Source organism: Nerophis lumbriciformis, linkage group LG21, assembly GCF_033978685.3.
Source record: "Nerophis lumbriciformis linkage group LG21, RoL_Nlum_v2.1, whole genome shotgun sequence".
NCBI classification, from domain to species: Eukaryota; Metazoa; Chordata; class Actinopteri; order Syngnathiformes; family Syngnathidae; genus Nerophis; species Nerophis lumbriciformis.
In genome coordinates, this window is record NC_084568.2 from 10,567,353 (window position 1) to 10,591,331 (window position 23,979).

The window sequence follows — 23,979 nt, forward strand, 5'->3', positions numbered from 1 at the left end:
TATTATTATTGTTCATTATTTTTCTAAAGTTAATCTAAATCAGGGGTGTCCAAACTACGGCCCGTCGGCCAAGTGCGGCCTGCCGACGTCTTCAATTTGGCCCGCGAGACGTCATGAGTTCGACAAAGCACCGCAGAGCGCTATCATTTGAATCTTAAAATACCAGGCGGTCTCTGAATGCAACATATTTGTTGTCGTCTTGTGAACAATGTGAGTAAATCAGATCAACCACCCGTGAAAGTACTGTTAACTAAAAGCACATAATGTACACAATCCAAACAACCTTCCCTAGTTATGGTGCAAAAATATAAAAAATTAAAATAATATAAAAGTCAACACATGGTCACACACAACACAATCTGCTCACTGAACATTGTGGCGATTAGGAAAAACGTCCTAACACCATAAAAATTTCTAAATTACGTCCATTTAAATCAATTACAGTGCAGGTTGGGAAACATGTAAAACACTCTCACCACACTTATCCACGTTTGGCGTATTTTAGCTGCTTGATATTCCTGATTGATCACAAAACTTTAAGGAGGTCGCCACGGAAGTAAACAAGGTAGAAGTCGAACTTTAACTGTCTCTTAATATCCACTTATATTAATGATATATTTATTACATTAGCATAATTTGTACACACAAACGTGTATATATATATGTATGTATATATGTATATGTATGTATATATGTGTATATATATATGTATGTATATATGTGTAAATATATATATATATATGTATATATATATGTGTATATATGTATATATACAGTATGTGTATATATGTGTATATATGTATATATATATATATGTATGTATATATATATGTGTATATATATATGTGTATATATATATATATATATATACGTATATACACACATACAAATATATACACATATATATACATATATACACACAATCATATATATATACACGTGTGTGTGTGTGTATATATATGTATATATATGTGTATGTATGTATATATATATATATATATATATATATATATATATATATATATATATATATATATATATGTATATGTGTGTGTGAGTGTGTTACTTTACATGCAGTCAGCTTGTGGTCCTCCGCCCCGATTTTATACCCCAATGTGGCCCACAGGTTTGGACATCCCTGATCTACAGTAAATTATGTAATTCTACATGTTAAATATGTCTTTAATATTAATGTGATGCCACTTAGTGGGAGTCAATTCCATTTGACTTATCTGTATTTTCCACAAAATCTATTTGCATGCATGGATCTAGGCGTCGTGTGTGTGTGTGTGTGTGTGTGTGTGTGTGTGTGTGTGTGTGTGTGTGTGTGTGTGTGTGTGTGTGTGTGTGTGTGTGTGTGTGTGTGTGTGTGTGTGTGTGTGTGTGTGTGTGTGTGTGTGTGTGTGTGTGTGTGTGTGTGTGTTGGGGCTGATGAGGGACAATAACGCGGTCCCGTCCATGATACAACAATGACCTGGTCTGTTTCCTGTCAGTGGACGTCCTGAGCGCGTTATTTATCTCTGTCGTGACAGCACAGATTGATTGAAAAGCCGAGTGTTGCAATTAACCCCCGCCTACGACCATCAATCACCGTTGCGCACGAAAAGGATAATCGGGTTAAATGCGCGGAGACAAATGAGGTGGCTGCTATCTGTTGATGGCTCACTATTTCCACTAAGACGCGCAATCGCGACAATGTTCTTAGGGAAATAGACCACTCCCCACAACACCTGCACCTACGAAAGGGAGGAAAAAGGACAAACATTTTGGCATAGGAGGTGCCTTTAACACATAGTTTTTGTTAATAACGAGCATGAATGTAAACAATATAAGTTTAACAATGTGTGTACATTCTACCTGTCTTTTCTCTTCAAAATAGTTTTCCTGGAAATGGAGAAACAACTTTTACAAAGGCAACAATTAAGCAGTGGTTGCGGCTGAACACAATGTCTGCAAGGTGCAGGTCGCACAAAAAATGTCATTATTGGCTTTGTTTGAACATACAATCTTATGATACATGAAGCATATGTTTCTTATTGCAATCAAATAATTTATGCATGAAATAAGATGTTGAACATACTAGACAATTTGTCTTTTAGTAATAAGTAAGCAAACAAAGGCTCCTAATTAGTCTGCTTACGTATGCAGTAACATATTGTGTCATTTATCATGCTATTATTTTGTCAAAATTATGAATCTACGTAATATCTGCTTACTTTCTGTTTTAACATGTTCTATCTAAAATATTGATACCAGCACAATTGTCCTCGATGATATGAATGGGTTGGTGTTGGAATTTATGAAATCGGTTGAAAAATGTTGATGTAGTAACAGTTTGAATTGAGAATGGGTATTTCGGAGTTCCTTGGATTTCAGGAAATCCGGGAATGTGTACAAAAACAAAAATAGGAGTGTTTGTTTTCCCAACTAAGAGGAATGTTTTGAAGGGAGAATAGTCAAAAACGGTTAAGAAATGTGGGATATACAGTAGATTGTATAATGCCCATTCATTGTCAATGGTGAGAAAAACCCAGGAAAGTCTGGGAAAACCAGGAATTTTGGGAAAGGGAAACCATGTTTTGCGTTTGATATATCGGAAGTGTAGTGTGGGTGGATGGTTGAAAGGTCCAAATCGGGTTTAAAAATGGCACAAAATATGGAGAATGCTGGGCATTGTAGAACTATGAATATGTCCATTTATTTAATGGGAATTACTTGGAAATTTGAGAATTTTAGGAAAACCGGCAATTTTTGAAAATATTGACACTTGCACAATTGTCCTACATGATATGAATAGGTTGGTGTTGGAATTTTTGGAATCGGTTGAAAAATGTTGACGTAGTAACACTTTGAATTGAGAATGGGTATTTCGGAGTTCCTGGAATTTCAGGATAACTGGGAATTTGTATGAAAAAAAAATACGTGTGTTTTTTTGTTTCAACTAAAAGGAATATTTTGAAGGGGGAATGGTCAAAAATGTTTGAAAAATGTGGACAGTGAAAACTTTCCAGGAAGAGGTGAAAATAGGGCTTGGAAAACTGGGAAGTCTGGGAATTCCTGGAATTTTTTTGTACTTGAAAAATGGTAGTTTGATTGTCCAAGGTGAGTGGAGTGTGTGGATGGTGGAATGGTTCGAATCAATGGAGAAATGTGGGATATACAGTAGATTGTATAATGCCCATTCATTGTCAATGGTGAGAAAAATCCGAGAAATTCTGGGACAACCGGGAATTTTGGGAAAGGGAAACCATGTTTTGCGATTGATATATTGTAAGAGTAGTGTGTGTGGATGGTTGAAAGGTCCGAATTGGGTTTAAAAATATTGGGAATGCAGGGCATTGTAGAACTATGAATATGTCCATTCATTTAATGGCAATTTCTTGGAAATTTGAGAATTTCAGAAAAAACGGGAATTTTTTAAAATATTGATACTAGCACAATTATCCTAGATCAGGGGTCACCAACGCGGTGCCCGCGGGCACCAGGTAGCCCGTAAGGACCAGATGAGTAGCCCGCTGGCCTGTTCTAAAAATAGCTCAAATAGCAGCACTTACCAGTGAGCTGCCTCTATTTTTTAAATTGTATTTATTTACTAGCAAGCTGGTCTCGCTTTGCTCGACATTTTTAATTCTAAGAGAGACAAAACTCAAATAGAATTTAAAAATCCAAGAAAATATTTTAAAGACTTGGTCTTCACTAACTGACAAAGAAACAGATAACAGATTTGGTGTCCAGTTCAAAGTGTGACATGATTTATTTAAAAATTTGAGAGTTGACTTTTGTATTTTACATGAGTTATTATTTGTACAAACATGGTGCAAAGTAATTCATGATTTGTTAAAAAATGTTAGTGGCTAGCTAGTTAAAATGGGATATTGTGATTTCACAAGACTGTCTTAGAAGTGATCATTTGGAAATGTTCAATTTGAAAAATGTGCACTTAGAGAAAATATAAAAAATAAAGTGTTGCATATTGATATTTATCTGTTTCTATATATATTTATTGTAAGAAATCATTAAGATGATCAGTGTTTCCACAAAGATAAATATAATTAATTATTAATAATAACAGAGTTAAAGGTAAATTAAGCAAATTGGCTATTTCTGGCTATTTATTTAAGTGTGTATCAAACTGGTAGCCCTTCGCATTAATCAGTACCCAAGAAGTAGCTCTTGGTTTCAAAAAGGTTGGTGACCCCTGTACTAGATGATATGAATGAGTTGGTGTTGGAATTTTTGAAAGATGTTGACGTAGTAACAGTTTGAATTGAGAATGGGTATTTCGGAGTTCCTGGAATTTCAGAAAATCTGTGAATTTGTACGGGGAAAAAAATAGGAGTCTTTGTTTTCCCGACTAAGAGGAATGTTTTGAAGGGAGTCAAAAACGGTTGAAAAATGTGGATTGTGAAAACTTTTCAGGAAGGGGTGAAAATAAGGCTTTGGAAAACCTGGGAATTCTTGGCATTTTTTGAACATGGAAAATGGTAGTTTGATTGTCCAAGGTGAGCGGAGTGTGTGGATGTTGGAACGGTTCGAATCCGTTGAGAAATGTGGGAATTGTGCATGTTTGAAAATTGTCCCCATTTATTTTCAATGGTCCAAATGTCCCTGAAAACCGGGTATTCAGGGTATTTTTCAATTGGGGACCTCCAATGCCTGAAAGACTCCAAGACCGAGGACTGTCACGGTGTATGTTGGGGAAAACTATCACATATGAAGGCAGACGCTCTCCCAGCTTCTGTGGAGTGGCGCTCTTACCACACGTGTTTCCTGTGAATAAGCGCTTTGTCCTTCTGCACTTTGCTGAGCTCAGGCTGAGCTGAAAGAAAAAACAAAAAGGAAGCGGGTGTAAAAAGGATGAGAAATTAAGCCGACACATCATCCTGATGACGGCAGCAGAAAAGAGGTTTTTAAGCTTATGGGCAGTAACCGTGGTTGGGACGCCGCGACTTTACCCGTGTGCAGGGATGGGTCCCGGCATGGCATGTGTCCCCTGGGTACACTGCAAAAAGTCAGTGTTCAAAAACAAGAAAAAAAAATACAAAAATGAGGGGTATTTTACTTGAATTAAGCAAAAGTATCTGCCAATAGAACAAGAAAATTCGGCTTGTCAAGACTTTCCAAAACAAGTACAATTAGCTAACCTCAATGAACCCAAAAATACCTTAAAATAAGTATATTCTCACTAATAACAAGTGCACTTTTCTTGGTAGAAAAAAAAGAGACCTGTACTGTACCTGTCAATATGTTGAAAAATATTCTTAAATTAAGTAAATGCTAGTGCCATTATCTTGACATAATGATATGCGCTCGGCATCGTGATTTTTTTTTTCATGCTTGAAGTAAGAAATTATTACTTTAAAAAAGTAGTTTTATACTTGTGAGTGTTGATGACACAGCTTTGCATCAGTTGATATTCTAGTTTCAAGCATGTTTTACTCAATATAGGTCATAAAATTTCAGCAACAAGCTGTAATATCTTACTGAGATCATTTAGGATCAAAACCCTTAAAACAAGTAAAACACTCTAACATAAAATCTGCTTAGTCAGAAGAATTATCTTATCAGACAGAAAATAAGCAAATATCACCCTTATTTGAGATATTTAATCTTACTTAGATTTCAGTTTTTGCAGTGTAGAACTGGGATCCACTTGAGCGTATATATAACCTGCAGCAGGTTCAAGGCACACCTCACCTGTTGGCCGGGGATCCAGCACGGAAGTCAGTCAGGGTACAGAGACCGAGATCCACGTGGATGGATAAGATCTTTGGTGCGAGGAGAACATATGCAATGACCATCTGTCAGACAGTATGTTGTGTTCCTCATCCTTCACTCAAATATCGTCTTACTCTACTCGTGTCCAAAGTAGACACGTGATGTTTTGTTTTTTTAAACTCTACCAAGAGATTCATGATGATGACTGAATAAGGTTTGCAGCAAGGAATCAACCAACTGGGAAGTAATCCGGAAAAAACGTGCATGCAAAAGCAGTTTTTGAGCAATTGTTGATCCACCTTTGGTAAGGTTCAATCACCAGTTTTCTGTTTGTCAGTTCATGTCACCTTTCCAGCAAAAGCTCAACAACTTTAAATACCTGGAACCTTTAGTTCCTGGCACCTTGAGTTCCTGGAACCAAGTGTGTGGTTTGTGTTTCCACCACATTTCACAGTTCAGGTAGTTTATACAAATCAGGCTGATGACTTATGGAGGAGCGGTTTAGTATATTTATACACTGATATCATGTAAATAGACAATATTAAATCCAATTTCGTTTCCTAAAAGGTAAGTAAATGAAATAAGAAGCGATAATATATAAAATTAGAACATTTTGGTGGGCCTGCTATGTGCCCTGAACCTCAGTCAAAGTCGGCATACTTTTAAGATGGCACCAAGTATCCTAATCCAGGATTTGGAGGTGTAGCCATACAAATTAAGATGAAAAGATAGCATAAAACGTTAGCATGATGACAGTGGACAAGTTAGCGTACTTTAAAATGCACTATTTTTAGGTGTAAACATACAAAATTAGCCGAGCAGCTAGCATAAAACGTTAGCATGTTATAATGACATAGGACAAGTTAGCCTATTTGTAAAATGGCACCGAGTGTTAAACTGCCTTATTGCTAGGTGTGAACATTCAAAATTAGCTAAAAAGTGAGCATAAAATATTAGCATGCTAATACTAGCATGCTAATACAGGCGACATTAACATACTTCCAAGATGGCGCCAAATATCAAAATCCATTATTTTTAGGTTTGAACATCTGAAATTAGCTAAAAAGCTGGGAAAAAACATTATCATGCGTACGTCAATATGATGATATAGGACAAGTTAGCATACTTCTAAGATGACGCCAAGTGTTAAAATGCCTTATTTGTAGGTGTGAACATTCAAAATGAGCTAAAAAGCTAGCATAAAATGCTAGCATGCTAATATAAGAGGGGTCCAAGATGACAAGTATCAAAAATCATGATTTTTACGTCTGAACATACAAAAACGTTAGCATGCTGAAGTTATCATGCTATTATAAGAGATGTTAGCATACTTCCAAAATAGCACCAAGTATTAAAATTCATGATTTCCAGGTTTAAACATACAAAAATAGCTAAAAAGCTACCAAAAATCATTAAAATGCTAACCTTCTCAAAAGTATGTTAACCGGGTATCACAAACCATCCTTTTGATACTGTTTTGATCCTATCTATTTATTCGCAAACTTTGTACGATGTTTGGTGTCATAAATCAGATATACAGGATGATAGCTTTGATATAGAGGCAACTTGTTTTTCCACTTTACTGCTACTTGAACAAAAAAAAACAAATTGGTCATCATACCAGTGTTTTTCAACCTTTTTTGGAGCCAAGGCACATTTTTTGCGTTGAAAAAATCCGGAGGCACACCACCAGCAGAAATAATTAAAAAACAAAACTCAGTTGACAGTAAAAAGTCGTTGTCGCAATTGTTGGATATGACTTTAAACCATAACCAAGCATGCATCACTATAGCTCTTGTCTCAAAGTTGGTGTACTGTCACGACCTGTCACATCACACCATGACTTATTTTGAGTTTTTTGCTGTTTTCCTGTGTGTAGTGTTTTAGTTCTTGTCTTGCGCTCCTATTTTGGTGGCTTTTCCTGTTTTTTTGGTATTTTCCTGTAGCAGTTTCATGTCTTCCTTTGAGCGATATTTCCCGCAAATACTTTGTTTTAGCGATCAAGAATATTTCTGTTGTTTTTATCCGTCTTTGTGGGGACATTGTTGATTGTCATGTCATGTTCGGATGTACATTGTGGACGCCGTCTTTGCTCCACAGTAAGTCTTTGCTGTCGTCCAGCATTCTGTTTTTGTTTACTTTGTAGCCAGTTCAGTTTTAGTTTCGTTCTGCATAGCCTTCCCTCAGCTTCAAAGCCTTTTCTTAGGGGCACTCACCTTTTTTTTAATTTTTGGTTTAAGCATTAGACACTTTTTTTCCTGCACGCTGCCTCCCGCTGTTTCCGACATCTATAAAGCAATTAGCTACCGACTGCCACTTACTGATATGGAAGAGTATTACACGGTTACTATGCCGAGCTCGAGACACTAGACAACAACACCATTTGCAGACTATAATTACAGGTTTGCAAAAAATATTTAGAACCCAAATAGGTGAAATTACATAATCTCCCACGGCACACCAGACTGTATCTCACGGCACACTAGTGGTTGAAAAACACTGCATCATATCTTGCAGTGTGAACAGTTCTGGAATGATGACATTGGTTTTTGAGTAAAATGCTCTAGTTCAAGCAAAAAAGGGTTGGCCTTGGTGTCATAATAATGATCTGGCAAGATTACAGTGCAATATTATTCCAAATGAAACCCAGACTGTAACAACTTGGTATCGGATTGATGCCCAAATTTGTGTTATCATCCAAAACTAATGTAAAGTATCAAACAGAAGAATAAGTGATTATTACATTTGAACAGAAGTGTAGATAGAACATGTTAAAAGAGCCATATTATCATGAACCACTGGCCAAACCTGGGGTCCCCAAAATGTATGAGTCGGGGGGCCACATTGGGTTAAAGGAATAGGTTATCTATTTGTGTGTATCTTTTATGTCTTGCCTCTCTGTCTTCTTCTTCCTCTTCTAACTACTCCCTCCAGCTCCCAACATTTAGCCTGTGAGCGCCTGGACAGGAAAGATTTTTTTAAAACGATATACTGTATATATATATTTTTTACTTGGGACGTCCTGGATTGGGGACCCTTGCCATGAACAGTCAATAGATCCACGCTCCTTTACGGAACTTTGTTTGGACAAGCACACCCATCTCCTCCGCCTCTTCAGCCGCATCAACACTTCCTTGACCCCAACAATCCCTCCCTCCACCCCGCCCACTGTCTTCGGTGACTCCTACCCCTCCCTTCCCTGCCTGGGATGGAGAAGGAAAGAGAGAGAGGCAGCCGGCCCACCATCACCACCATGTCCCCAGAGGCCCCTTGCCTTGCCTGCCCGCCCCGTGCCGCTGCTCAGTACAGTTGTGCCTCAGTCCCGGACCGTGACCACCAGCCAGGAACGCCACTCAATGTGAATCCTCCGTGTCAACCACAGAAACACCCAGAAAAAGAACACCCTCCCAGGAACATGGCTGCGGCACCCTTGGCCCTGGCGCTCGCCCTATTGACCCTGGGCCCGGGGCTTACATCAGCAGGGTGCCCGTCGGCGTGCCGGTGCTCCTCCGCCATGGTCCAGTGCTTGCAGTCCGATGGCATCGCCAGCATCCCGGCTTTGGCGTCGCAGGAGAGCGAGAACGTGACGGACATGTGAGTACTCGTGTGATGTCGTGAATGGATGGAATGCCTTGGACGTATGTCCAGTCCAGTCAGGGAGTTGGCGGGACCATGTTGTCCAAGGTCAAGGGCTTGTGCCAAAAACTTGCACAACTTCAAGGTTCCAAACTTAAAAAAAGTTGCATAGGACTGTCTGCTTCGAAAATAATCTTTTCATCATTGCAAATGGAGACAAAATCTTTAGCTCGACTGTTTAGGAAGAGTTGGACAAACTTTGATTCGAAGTTGAAGTGGGTTCGTAACACTTGTTGTTCAGTCTTTGGGCACCACACGATTCAATTCGATTCGATTCTTGGGGGTAACGATTCGATTCAGAATCGATTCTCAATTCTAAATCCATACTTTTCAAAAACATTGGGTTAGTGTTGTCCCAATACCAATATTTTGGTACCGGTACTAAAATTGTTTAGATACTTTTCGGTACTTTTCTAAATAAAGGGGACCGCAAAAAATGGCATATTGGCTTTATTTTAACAAAAAATCTTAAGGTACATTAAACATATGTTTCTTATTGCAAGTTTGTCCTTAAATAAAATAGTGAACATACAAGACAACTTGTTTTTTATTAGTAAGTAAGCAAACAAAGGCTCCTAATTTAGCTGCTGACGTATGCAGTAACATATTGTGTCATTCTCCATTCTATTATTGTGTCAAAATTATTAAAGAGAAGTGGTAGAAAATTAAAATTAATCTACTTGTTCATTTACTGTTAATATCTGCTCACTTTCTCTTTTAACATGTTCTATCTACACTTCTGTTCGAATATAATAATCACTTATTCTTCTGTTGTTTGATACTTTACATTAGTTTTGGACAATACCACAAATTTGGGCATCAATTCGATACCAAGTAGTTACAGGATCATACATTGGTCCTATTCAAAGTCCTCATGTGTCCAGGCACATATTTCTTGAGTTTATAAACATAATACACATTTTTTTAAACGGAAGAAGATGTTGTGATGCCACAAAATATCGACGTAATCATAGTAGTATGGACTAGATACGCTACTGTACTTGGTATCATTACAGTGGATGTTAGGTGTAGGTCCATCAATGGCGTTTGTTTACATTTTGACGCCGGTGAGCTACGGCGTGTACTGAAGCATGTTTAGCTATTCCTCGTCCTGCAGGGATGATACTTGCCAGAGGTACTTTTCAGAGGCGGTATACTACCGAATATGATTCATTAGTAATATCGCGGTGCTATACTAATACCGGTATACCGTACAACCCTACATTGGGTGCCAGTTCAATGATTAACTACATTCCTCCATAAAATAGATAAACAGCTGTGATAAATATTCTATCACACTTCAAATAAAACTGGTTTTGTTTGATAAAATTCTACCCAAACGTTTAATAAAGTCAACAAGAGAAGTATCCAACACTTTTCTAAAGTAAATGTGTACAGCAGATATAGATAATCTACATCAGGGGTGTCAAACGTACGGTCCGCGGCCTGGATCAGGCCCGCGAACAGGTTTTATCCGGCCCGCGGGACGAGTTTCCTAAGTATAAAAATGAGCCGAAATTTTTTAATGAAAGAAACTGCTGTTCTAAGTGTGTCCACTAGATGTCTCAATAGCAATTCTTTGTATCTTTGTAGATTATGCTACATATATAAAAAATATATAATCCACAGGATGTTAGTGCACCAGTCGAGGAAAATTAGCAATTTACATAAATAACATCCTGTAATTTGATTTTGATATTATTTTTTTTATCTTGATAGATTGAAAATTAACACCAATGAGTTGACTGATGAACATTATCATCACATAATTTATTCAGAAAGTATAACTAACGACAAATAAACCGCAACATGTAAGTGTAAAAAAGACAAACAACAACATTATGATTTGTACATTTTTCAGAATGTGCTTCTTCTATTTTTAAACAAAGAAAACAATCTGAAGTTGTCTTTTATTTTTAAGTTTTCGTGCCGTGATTTTACCAGTTGGGAGTAGATTTTTCTCCATGTGGCCCCCGATCTGAAATTAGTTTTAAACCCCTGATCTACATCAACAATATGATTTGTCTGAGTGGCTGAACAGGACAGATTGAAAAAAATTATCAAAAAATCGATTTTTTGATATATTTTTTTAACCGATTAAGAATCGTTACAAATAAGAATAGCGATTAATCTGTAAATAGATGTTGTTGTTTTTTTTTTTTACATTCCTAGAATCTACATCAACAATATGATTTAAAAAAATCCCAAAAATATTTATATTTTTATTTTTTATATTTTTTTATCTTTTATTGATTAAGAATCGTTACAAATAGGAATAGCGATTAATCTGTAAATAGATTTTTTTGTTGTTGACATTCCTAGAATCTATATCAACAACGTGATTTGCCTGAGTGGCGGTACAGGACAGATAAAAAATAAATAAAATCGACTTGTCCAGGGTGTACCCCGCCTTCCGCCCGATTGTAGCTGAGATAGGCTCCAGCGCCCCCCGCGACCCCAAAGGGAATAAGCGGTAGAAAATGGATGGATGGATGGATTTTTTGATAAAACATTTTTTTAATCGATTAAGAATCGTTACAAATAAGAATAGCGATTAATCTGAAAATCTATTTTTTATTTTTTTTGGATACCCCTACTTGTTCTTTCGTCTAAAGTAATGTTCTGCGACAGTCATCAGCCACAGTTAGTAATAATAATAATAATAATAATAATTATAATAATTAGAGACACTTGTTTAACCCTTTAAAGCCTGAACCACTACATGATTGACAGAAAATTGCAATTATTTAAAACTGGAGCTTTTATTGGTCTTTCTCAACAAACCACTTTTTTTTATTTTTTTTATTTATTTATTTTTTATTACAAAAATCGATTTCCATATATGATTTTTAATGTGTATCATATTTGACACATAAACAACTATCATGTTATTTCCAAACACCATTCATCGTCATCATCTTTTCCCAGCTGTTCCAGATCATTCAAAACAGTTTTATTATTAAATATTAGGTTATTTCAAATTGCGTCGTCAGATTAACTGTTCATACTGATGTGTCAGTAAAAAAATACATTTGTCTTACCTTATCCCTTTCAAATTTGACAAAGTTTCTCTTCAAAAATCAGGGGTCTCTCGTTTCTTCTTCGTGGCAATCTTGCCCTCTAATAAGTCAATTACTGCCCCCATGTGGATGATACATTAAATGCATGCATCTGATCTGATATGTCAGGCTTTTTAAGACAAAACTAATTACACTGATGTTGTAGAGGGATCAAAAACGTATGCATCACGTATGATACGTTTGGCGTTATCGGGCTAACTCAGGGGTCGGCCACTCAACATGTTGAAAGAGCCATATTGGCCCAAAAATACAAAAAAACAATCTGTCTGGAGCAGCAAAAAAAATTAACGCCTCATAAAAGTGTTATAATAAAGGCCACACATGATGTAAGTGTCTGTTAGCTATATTCGCCTACTATCAAAATGACTATGTGTCGCAATTCTTCGTTGACAGAAATGTTGAAATGTAATTTTTGTTCTACACATTTTAACAACATTGGAAAACATTAGTAAAACTTTTGAGAGGGTGAGATAACTCCTGGAAGTTACTGGCATAGAATGGCCAAAAGTATAGATGTGTGTGCCCAAGTTAAAGGAAACGGCAGGCTGTCTTCTTCTAATGGATTTTTTTCTTTGCAAGCTGGGTAACGTTTGTTGTGGTCTGTACAACATGGCAACGTTTGCTGTGGTCTGGAACAAAATGGCAAACAAACAACTATCAGAAATGCATCCAAATGACATGTATGTATGTATAATGTGTCATGAGACATTCAAATATAGATTAAAGACACAGAGGATATAAGGGAAAGTCAAATATACCTGCAAACAAGGCATAATGCTTTATGTTAGCATGGATTGAATTAACATGACACATCACAATTACCAGTTTCTCTATTCAACATGTTCGAAAAGAAGTAGGAAGAAGCAGACTTTATTTAATCCTACCCCTTTTCCTTTACATAGCAATTGCTACAACTTTTGTTCACTTCCTGTTCTCAATTTATTCACAATATACTCCGTAAGTAATAACAATAAAAATAAATAAATAATAATTAGTGAAGTAAGTTATATTTCATATAGTGAGATGAGTAAGATTATCTAGACAATGAATGGATGGATGAAATAAATTCAGAATGTTCATCCTGGTTCTTCTTCTTTGTACTTTGTAAACACTTTAAGTTTGAAGAGTATATTTATTTGGATTAGCTTGCAGTCATGCACTGACCTAATATGCCTAAATTAGCACTCCACACAAGTCAATAACATCAACAGACCTCACCTTTGTGCATTCACGCACAGCATAAAACGTTAGGTGGACAAAATGAGACAAAGAAGGAGTAGCATACAACACATCTTTCTGTGGCAGCTACGGAGAAAGTTGTACATGTAAACAAACTGTCGTCCACGCCGCTACGGTGAGTTCATGGACCGCCAAAATTAGTAGGACAAAACGGCGCTGGCCAAATACTCTCATCAGTGAAGTATGAACACAAACATATTAAACAGTGGGCTTTCTAATAATTAGGAAGGTTTGTGTCATGTTTATCCTCCTACAAAAACCATACTCAAACGTTTTCCATTTTCATACATTTTTGAAAAAGCTCCAGGGAGCCACTAGGGCGGCGCTAAACAGCAAATACCTGTACCCGGATATGCTTTGTGCGACATTTCTGTCCCATACCGCGAACCACGTCCACAGGAACAATCCCCTCGATGTGTCGCGGCTCTGCTCCGGCTCATGGCAGCCATACGAGAGCCTGCCAGTCCAAATTGTTGTTGAGTCGGAGGAGTACCACAATAGGGTCGATGTCTGAGGCCAGCGGATTATTACTTTGTGCAACATGCTTTCACTCGCAGCCAGGGGGTTGTAATACACACAAAATATTTTTCAATTACTCGGACCAAAATGTGAATTCCTGACGAGCGATTGGCTGCGAGCCCAGAGGTCGTTGTGACCTCGTTGGTTTGCTGTTTCCCCCAAAATCCAAAAATGGTGCCGCAGAGCCGAGGCCCTACCTTAGCTTATTTCCTCGCAACTTTGTATTCACTTTTCCGGGGCGACCAAATCAATAGGAGTCGTGTCGGCGTGCCGCTAGAAGGCTTTCACTTTCAGTCGTACCGTGTGATTTCAGGGGGGGGCCGCGGCCTTACAGAGTTATAAAAGATATAAATGTCGCTCTCGACAACACCATGCTGTTCCCGCTTTGTTCTGCCCTAGCAATCTGAGCAATTAGACGCCGAGCGATTGTTAAGAATTTTTCTGAGGCGTTGGCGCAGCAAAGTCCATTACTCGTTTCCGCTGTCAATCAAACTCCCCCGTCTCCCTTACCGCCTTCCCTACGTCGGTGTTCCCTCGCAAACACCACGCTGACGTCCAATCCATCAATACGCTCCAAATACAACGCGTGCGAGGGACCGTGCGGCCGGAGCGGCACGCAAACAAGAGTCCATTAACGGCGCGACAGCGGGCCCGGGGTTCATCATAAGCCGAGTGATAAATTCAATTTTGTGAATTGCCAGTCAATGCGCAGCCCCGGGCCCCTCGGGAACACTCGATGATATACAACCCAATTGGCTTAATCCGATAAGTCAAGGCGATGGGCAACCCCACCTGCCCTCTCATCACATTATTGCTGCACGGACCCATCAAACGGGAGTAGAAGAGGAAACTTAAAGCAGGTCGCTGGAAAGTAGGCCGCATGCTGGAGTGTTCTTGCCTCCAGCTGTAGAGACTTGCAGGACAAATCATTCCAACACAAGCCTGACACCATTGCTCCTGGTAAATATAGCAACAGTTTGAGCTATATGTGTAGGCACACTAGCGGTGTAAAAAAAAAAGTTTTCAGATTAATCGCGACTCTTATATGTAATGATCCTCAATCGATAAAAAACAAAATCAAAAATCAAATTTTTATTTTATTTTTTTCAATATGTCCTGTCCAGCCACTCAGGTAAATCCTATTGTTGATGTAAATTCTAGGGATGTATTTAAAAAAAAAAAGAAGATTTTCACATTAACAACTGTTATTATTCGTAATGGTTCTTAATTTATTAAAATAAAATAAAATAAAAAATCCAAATGTCCTATCCAGCCACTCAGGCAAACCATATTGTTGATGTAGATTCTAGGGATATAAAAAAACAAAAACAAACTATTTTCAGGTTAAATCACTATTATTATTTGTAACGGTTGTTAATCGATTACAAAAAAATCTAAACTTTTTTTTTTCTTCAATTTGCCCTGTCCAGCCACTCAGGTAAATCATATTGTTGATGTAGATTTTAGGGATATATATATATATATATATATATATATATATATATATATATATATATATATATATAAAAAAAAGATTTTCACTAGTGATGTCCGATTATGGCCTTTTGACGATATTTGATATTCCGATATTGTCCAACTCTTTAATTACCGATACCGATATCAACGGATACCGATATCAACCGATATATACAGTCGTCGAATTAACACATTATTATGCCTAATTTAGACAACCAGGTATGGTGAAGATAAGGTACTTTTAATTTTTTTTTTTATAAAATAAGATAAATAAATTAAAAACATTTTCTTGAATAAAAAAGAAAGTAAAACAATATAAAAACAGTTACATAGAAACTAGTAATTAATGAAAATTAGTAAAATTAACTGTTAAAGGTTAGTACTATTAGTGGACCAGCAGCACGCACAATCATGTGTGCTTACGGACTGTATCCCTTGCAGACTGTACTGATATATATTGATATATAATGTAGGAACCAGAATATTTATAACAGAAAGAAACAACCCTTTTGTGTGAATGAGTGTAAATGGGGGAGGAAGGTTTTTTGGGTTGGTGCACTAATTGTAAGTGTATCTTGTGTTATTTATGTTGATTTAATAAAAAAACAACAACAACAAAAAAACGATACCGATATTAAAAAAAACGATACCGATACTTTCCGATATTACATTTTAACGCATTTATCGGCCGATAATATCGGACATCTCTAATTTTCACATTAACAACTGTTATTATTTGTAACGGTTCTTAATTGATTTAAAAAAAAAAAAAAATAATACAATTCCAAATGTCGTGTCCAGCCACTCAGGCAAACCATATTGTTAATGTATAGTCTAGGGATATTAAAAAAAAAAAATAAAGTCAGATTTATCACTATTCTGATTTGTAACGATTTTTAATCGATTAAAATTGTTTTAAAAAATGTTTTCATCTGTCCTGTCCAGCCGTTAGGTAAATCAATAATATTGTTGATGTAGATTCTAAGGATGTAAAAAAAAAAAGATTTTCAGATTTTTCACTGTTCTTATTTGTAACGGTTCCTAATGGATTAAAAAAAAATCTAAAATCTATTTTTTTCTTCAATCTGTCCTGTCGACCTTTGTGCGTGGCCTAAACCTCATACCGGAGGTGGTGAATAAAGTTTGTGTGTAACAATCATATTGTTGATGTAGATTCTAGGAATATATTTAAAAAAAATCGATTTTCACATTAACAACTGTTAATTGTGATGGTTCTTAATTGATAAAAAAAATAAATAAATGAATAAATATAAAATTCCAAATGTGCTGTCCAGCCCTTCAGGCAAACCATATTGTTGATGTAGATTCTAGGGATATAAAAAAAATAATAATTTATTTTCAGATTTATCACTATTCTTATTTGTAACGATTCTTAATCAATTAAAAAAAAAAGAAATGTTTTCATTTGTCGTGTCCAGCCACTCAGGTAAATCATATTGTTAATGTAGATTCTAGGCATATTAAAAAAATATATATATATATTTTCAGGTTAAATCACTATTCTTATTTGTAACGGTTGTTAATGGATTAAAAAAAAAAAAAAAATAAAAACATTTTTTCAATCTGTTCTGTCCAGCCACTCAGGCAAATCATATTGTTCATGTAGATTCTTGGGATCACTATTATTATTTGTAACAGTTGTTAATCGATTCAAAAAATCTAAAATCTTTTTTTTCCCCGAGATGTCCTGTCCAGCCACTCGGGTAAATCATATTGTTGATGTAGAATCTAGAGATGTAAAAAAGTAAATATTGAAACGATTCTTAATCGATTAAAAAAAATCTAAAATCTATTTATGCGTGGCGCAGTGGGAGAGTGGCCGTGCGCAACCCGAGGGTCCCTGGTTCAATCCCCACCTAGTACCAAACTCGTCATGTCCGTTGTGTCCTGAGCAAGACACTTCACCCTTGCTCCTGATGGGTGCTGGTTAGCGCCTTGCATGGCAGCTCCCTCCATCAGTGTGTGAATGTGTGTGTGAATGGGTAAATGTGGAAGTAGTGTCAAAGCGCTTTGAGTACCTTGAAGGTAGAAATGCGCTATACAAGTACAACAGGGCGGCATGGCGTAGTGGGTAGAGCAACCGTGCCAGAAACCTGAGGGTTGCAGGTTCGCTCCCCGCCTCTTACCATCCAAAAATCGCTGCCGTTGTGTCCTTGGGCGGGACACTTCACCCTTTGCCCCCGGTGCCACTCACACCGGTGAATTGAATGATGAATGATAGGTGGTGGTCGGAGGGGCCGTTGGCGCAAATTGCAGCCACGCTTCCGTCAGTCTACCCCAGGGCAGCTGTGGCTATGAAAGTAGCTTACCACCACCAGGTGTGAATGAATGATGGGTTCTACATGTAAAGCGACTTTGGGTACTTAGAAAAGCGCTATATAAATCCCAGTTATTATTATTATTAACCCATTTATCATTTATCATTTATTTATTTAATTTTTTTCAATCTGTCCTGTCCAGCCACTCAGAAAAATCATATTGTTGATGTAGATTCTAGAGATATATTAAAAAAAAAAAAAAAACATTTTTACATTAATCACTATTCTTTTTTGTAACGGTTCTTCATCGATTAAAAAAAATCAAAAATCTATTTTTTTATTTTTTTTCAATCTGTCCTGTCCAGCTACTCAGGCAAATCATATAATTGATGTTTCGATTAATCACTATTCTTATTTGTAACAATTCTTAATCGATTAAATCAATAACTAACGATTTTTTAATGTATTTTTTCCCCCCAATCTGTCCTGTCCAGCCACTCATGTAAATCATATATTTGATGTAGATTCTATGGATGTATAAAAAATTTCAGATTATTTACTATTCTTATTTGTAACAATTCTTAATCGATTTTATAAAGTCATAAATATATATATTTTTCCCAATCTGTCCTGTCCTGCCACTCAGGTAATAACGGCAGCTGTGTTTTCCAGGAATTCACCATAAAAAAAATACAGTCACGATGTATCGGCCATTACGGTATGTTGATGTTGAATCCGTAAATGTTATAGTTGATAACTGTTTTTGCTTACGGTAAATTAGTATGAAAAAAACTTATATATTGTTAACCTGTTTACAAAAAACCTAAAGAATTGATGGTAAAATACTGGCAAGGCGTAACTGCCAGGAATTCACCGTAAAACTCATTTTAGTGTTGCCAGTCAGCCTATCCCCAGGTGCATGTCTGGGAGGAAGCCGGAGTGCCCGCAGAGAACCCACACAGTCACCGGAAGCACATGCAAACTTTACACAGAAAGAATCGAACCCAGAACCTTCCCACTGTGGGGCACAAGCGCTAAACAGTGCCCCACTGCTAACCTTATACCAATACTAATATCTGCAAAATGTCTGTGTTTCCAAAACACGTGAGCGGTACATGAGCATTTTAACTTCAATCCAATCAATCCACTTTATTTATATAGCACATTTAAACAACAAAAATGTTTCCAAAGTGCTGCACAACAATATTAAAAATAATATTAAAAACAATATTAAAAACATAGAACCAGAGGTGGGTAGTAACGCACTACATTTACTCCGTTACATCTACTTGAGTAACTTTTGGGATAAATTGTACTTCTAAGAGTAGTTTTAATGCAACATACTTTTACTTTTACTTGAGTATATTTATAGAGAAGAAACGCTACTTTTACTCCGCTACTTTTATCTACATTCAGCACGCTACTCGCTACTAATTTTTATCGATCTGTTAATGCACGCTTTGTTTGTTTTGGTTTGTCGGACAGACCTTCAAAGTGCCTGCGTTTCACCAAATGCAGTCAATGGTGACGTTTCACCAATCAGTTGCAGTCACTGGTGACGTTGGACCAATCAAACAGAGCCAGGTGGTCACATGACCTGACTTAAACAAGTTGAAAAACGTATTCGGGTGTTACCATTTAGTGGTCAATTGTACGGAATATGTACTGTACTGTGCAATCTACTAATAAAAGTTTAAATCAATCAATCAAAAGTGTGAAGGAAAAAAGACACTTTTTTATTTCAACCGTACTTCCCGTCAAAAGCCTAAAGACTGACAGCACAGTTCCTGTCTTCACAATAAAAGTGCCGCTCCATCGCGCCTGCGCTTACAAAATAAGAGTCTCCGAAAGCCAGCGCAAACAAGCTAGCAAGCTACGGAGTTTGCCGCCAATGTATTTCTTGTAAAGTGTATAAAAACGAATATGGAAGCTGGACAAATAAGATGCCAAAAACCAACCACTTTCATGTGGTATTAGACAGAAAGGAAGAACTTTTTTTCTCCTCCATTTGAAAACGTGGACGTTATCGGCACTACTGTCTGATTCCAATCAATGCAAGTCATCACAATCATACCAACTTATATTCTTGTCTTCATGAAAGAAAGGAATCTATATGTTAAACATGCATGTATATTCATTCTTTAACATGTAAACAAAAACAGCAAAATAAATAAATATAAATTATATACTGTATATATCAATGTATGTATATATATATATATATATATATATATATATATATATATATATATATATATATATATATATATATATATAAATATGATGTGTGTGGGCTTCACGGTGGCAGAGGGGTTAGTGCATCTGCCTCACAATACGAAGGTCCTGAGTAGTCTTGGGTTCAATCCCGGGCTCGGGATCTTTCTGTGTGGAGTTTGCATGTTCTCCCCGTGACTGCGTGGGTTCCCTCCGGGTACTCCGGCTTCCTCCCACCTCCAAAGACATGCACCTGGGGATAGGTTGATTGGCAACACTAAATTGGCCCTAGTGTGTGAATGTGAGTGTGAATGTTGTCTGTCTATCTGTGTTGGCCCTGCGATGAGGTGGCGACTTGTCCAGGGTGTACCCCGCCTTCCGCCCGATTGTAGCTGAGATAGGCTCCAGCGCCCCCCGCGACCCCAAAAGGGAATAAGCGGTAGAAAATGGATGGATGGATGGATGATGTGTGTGTGTATGTTACTCATCAGTTACTCAGTACTTGAGTAGTTTTTTCACAACATACTTTTTACTTTTACTCAAGTAAATATTTGGGTGACTACTCCTTACTTTTACTTGAGTAATACATCTCTAAAGTAACAGTACTTGAGTACAATTTCTGGCTACTCTACCCACCTCTGCATAGAACCAATATAAAAACAATATAAAAATAAATATGATTAAAAACGATTTTAAAGGGAAAAACCAATTAAAACAGTAAATAGAAATCAACATTTATTTAAAAAAAACACTTGGAAGTATTTGTACAACCTTTCACTGGACAACTCACAACATGGCCTTCTGCAACATGTTGCTTCAAATGAGCCTTAAATACTCCCTATCTGTTAAATAAAGCAGTTCCAACACACTTGGTTCATTTCCATGCAGTTTACAATAAAGCACATAGACTTAACCCCTCAATGTCTGAAACCACTTGCCACAAAAATACAAGACAGCATACTGTTAGCCAAAACTTAACTAGGCTTTTACACAAACCCCTAAAACAATTAAAGTCTGCTGCAAATGTAAATGTACAATCTGCAAAATCTTTCATTTGGACAGAATAATACTGTAGATTTGAGAGTAGTTGTATGCTTGTGGCATTACAGTACTTGCAAATGCATTATACATTTTTTTATTATGTTCACAATTCACTATTCAACAATTGCTTGCCATAGTTTTTTACGGTCATTTTTATACAGTGTACTTAAATTTTAAAGGTCAAGTTTGATGCTAAACATGTAAAAACATTTTTATTTTACTTCATCCACCATCTCATTGGTGGTTGATTTGTTTTTTTTAAGGCTGACACTTTTTGGAAATTAATACAAATGCACCCATGCTTCTACTACATTTAATTTTATATATATATATATATATATATATATATGTATGTATGTATGTATGTATATATATATATATATATATATATATATATATATATATATATATATATATATATATTAAAGGCCTCACCTCTCCTCCAAACATATTGCTGAGTATTGTGCCCAAACAGCTAAATTTTTGTTTCATCTGACATCACATGGACAAAGATAAGACCTTCTGGAGGAAAGTTCCGTGGTCAGATGAAACAAAAATGTAGCTGTTTGGCCACAATACCCAGCAATAAGTTTGGAGGCGAAAAGGCAAGGCCTTTAATCCCAGGAACACCATTCCTCCGTCAAGCATGGTGGTGGTAGTATTATGCTCTGGGCCTGTTTTACTTGATTACCTCCAAATTCTTCAGGACAACCTAAAATCATCAGCCCGGAGGTTGGGTCTTGGACGCAGTTGGGTGTTCCAACAGGACAATGACCCCAAACACACGTCAAAAGTGGTAAAGGAATGGCCAAATCAGGCTAGAATTAAGGTTTTAGAATGACCTTCCCAAAGTCCTGACTTAAACGGGTGGACAATGCTGAAGAAACAAGTCCATGTCAGACGGCGTGGCGCAGTGGAGAGTGGCCGTGCGAAACCCAAGGGTCCCTGGTTCAATCCCCACCTAGTACCAACCTTGTCATGTCCGTTGTGTCCTGAGCAAGACACTTCACCCTTGCTCCTGATGGGTGCTGGTTAGCGCCTTGCATGGCAGCTCCCTCCATCAGTGTGTGAATGTGTGTGTGAATGGGTAAATGTGGAAGTAGTGTCAAAGCGCTTTGAGTACCTTGAAGGTAGAAAAGCGCTATACAAGTACAACCCATTTATTTATTTAAAACCAACAAATTTAGCTGAACTGCACCAATTTTGTCAAGAGGAGTGGTCAAAAATTCAACCAGAAGCTTGCCAGAAGCTTGTGGATGGCTACCGAAAGCGCCTTATTGCAGTGAAACTTGCCAAGGGACATGTAACCAAATATTAACATTGCTGTATGTATACTTTTGACCCAGCAGATTTTGTCACATTTTCAGTAGACTCATAATAAATTCATAAAAGAACCAAACTTCATGAATGTTTTTTTGTGACAAACAAATATGTGTTCCAATCACTCTATCACAAAGAAACAAGAGTTGTAGAAATTATTGGAAACTCAAGACAGCCATGACATTATGTTCTTTACAAGTGTATGTAAACTTTTGACCACGACTGTATGTATATATATATATATATATATATATTATTCATTATTTATTAATTACATTTTTCCGCAGCTTTTATTTATACATTAACGTATAAACGTTTGATTAAGCCAAGTGCTGTGATTCATCTGTTTTATCAATAAATGTATTTATTGGAAAAAAATTATATTTTTTTGTCTTGCTCAGACATTTTTGTTGTATTATTTTATAATTATTTGAGCCCCAAAAAAGTAAATAGGAGCAGCTTTTGTGTTTGCATTTCTGCAAATTAGTTGAGCTATTATTTCGTTTTTTCAAACCATGGCCTGAAAGACATATCCCAAGGATGCTATGATGAAGGACCATCTCATAAAGACAATCATTAAAGGTCGAAAAACTATCCTTCTGCAAAACCTTCATTTCGTAATGCAGGACAAGAAGGCCGTGGGGATGAATTGAATGAATGGAGCGGAGAGTTTTGTTCCAGAGAACGGAAAGTAAAAAAAATAAACCTTGGTTGGTCCGATCAAATGAGATCTTGAAACAGTTAGCAGGGCAGTTGTCCTTGCTTGTGCTTAATTGCACATCTTGAGTGTTTCTACATCTGGATGATTGATCAATTGAATTTATCCTATGTACCAAATGTACGTGTACCTTCTCACACTCAGTCAGTTTGAACACATTGGGCTGGTAACTTGTTGAAATTGTTGTGGTTCTTTTTAAAGTGCTCTACAAATAAAGTTGAATGAATTCAATAATAGGTGTTAGTTCAAAACAATGCTTCTGCCATCCTAGTCACTGCCCTTGTGTCCTTGGGCAAGACGCTTTGCCCACCACGCTGGTTTAAATGTAGTTTAAAGATGTACATGATGGCTTACACCATGTAAAGTGCGATATAAATATAATTCACTCATCTTTCACGCCCATGTTTTCTTTTCCAGTTACATCGAAAACCAAGCCGGCCTTGAAAATATCACAGACCTGGATATGTTTAACTACAAGGAGCTAAAGAACCTGTAAGTCATGTGTTTATTTCTTATTTTGACACTTAAATGTCTAAACCAGGGGTGTTCAAACTACGGCCGACGGACTATGTGCGGCCCGTCGGCGTCTATAATTTGGCCCGCGAGACGTCGTGACTTTAATTGGCCGCAGGGAGATTTCAGTTTACATGCTTCTTATGGACAACATGAGTATTTCAGGCCTATGGCCAACTATCACACTTTGAATGAAACCAAATGCAGCTTTCACTTTTATGACCCA

General features: G+C 37.0%; 1 protein-coding gene across 4 annotated transcripts in view; it reads left to right on the plus strand.

Annotated features, from left to right (window-relative positions):
• The window catches only part of ntrk1 (neurotrophic tyrosine kinase, receptor, type 1), a 223,849-nt gene that overhangs the window by 115,819 nt on the left and 84,051 nt on the right, over positions 1-23,979 (plus strand). For all 4 annotated transcript variants that reach the window (XR_009817612.1, XM_061983098.2, XM_061983101.1 and 1 more), the window contains 2 exons: positions 8,653-9,312; positions 23,658-23,732. Coding sequence is in view for 3 of the 4 variants with exons in the window: in XM_061983098.2 (XP_061839082.1) it covers positions 8,927-9,312; positions 23,658-23,732 (461 nt within the window). In the remaining variant the exon portion in view is untranslated. The remainder of the gene's footprint in view (positions 1-8,652; positions 9,313-23,657; positions 23,733-23,979) is intronic.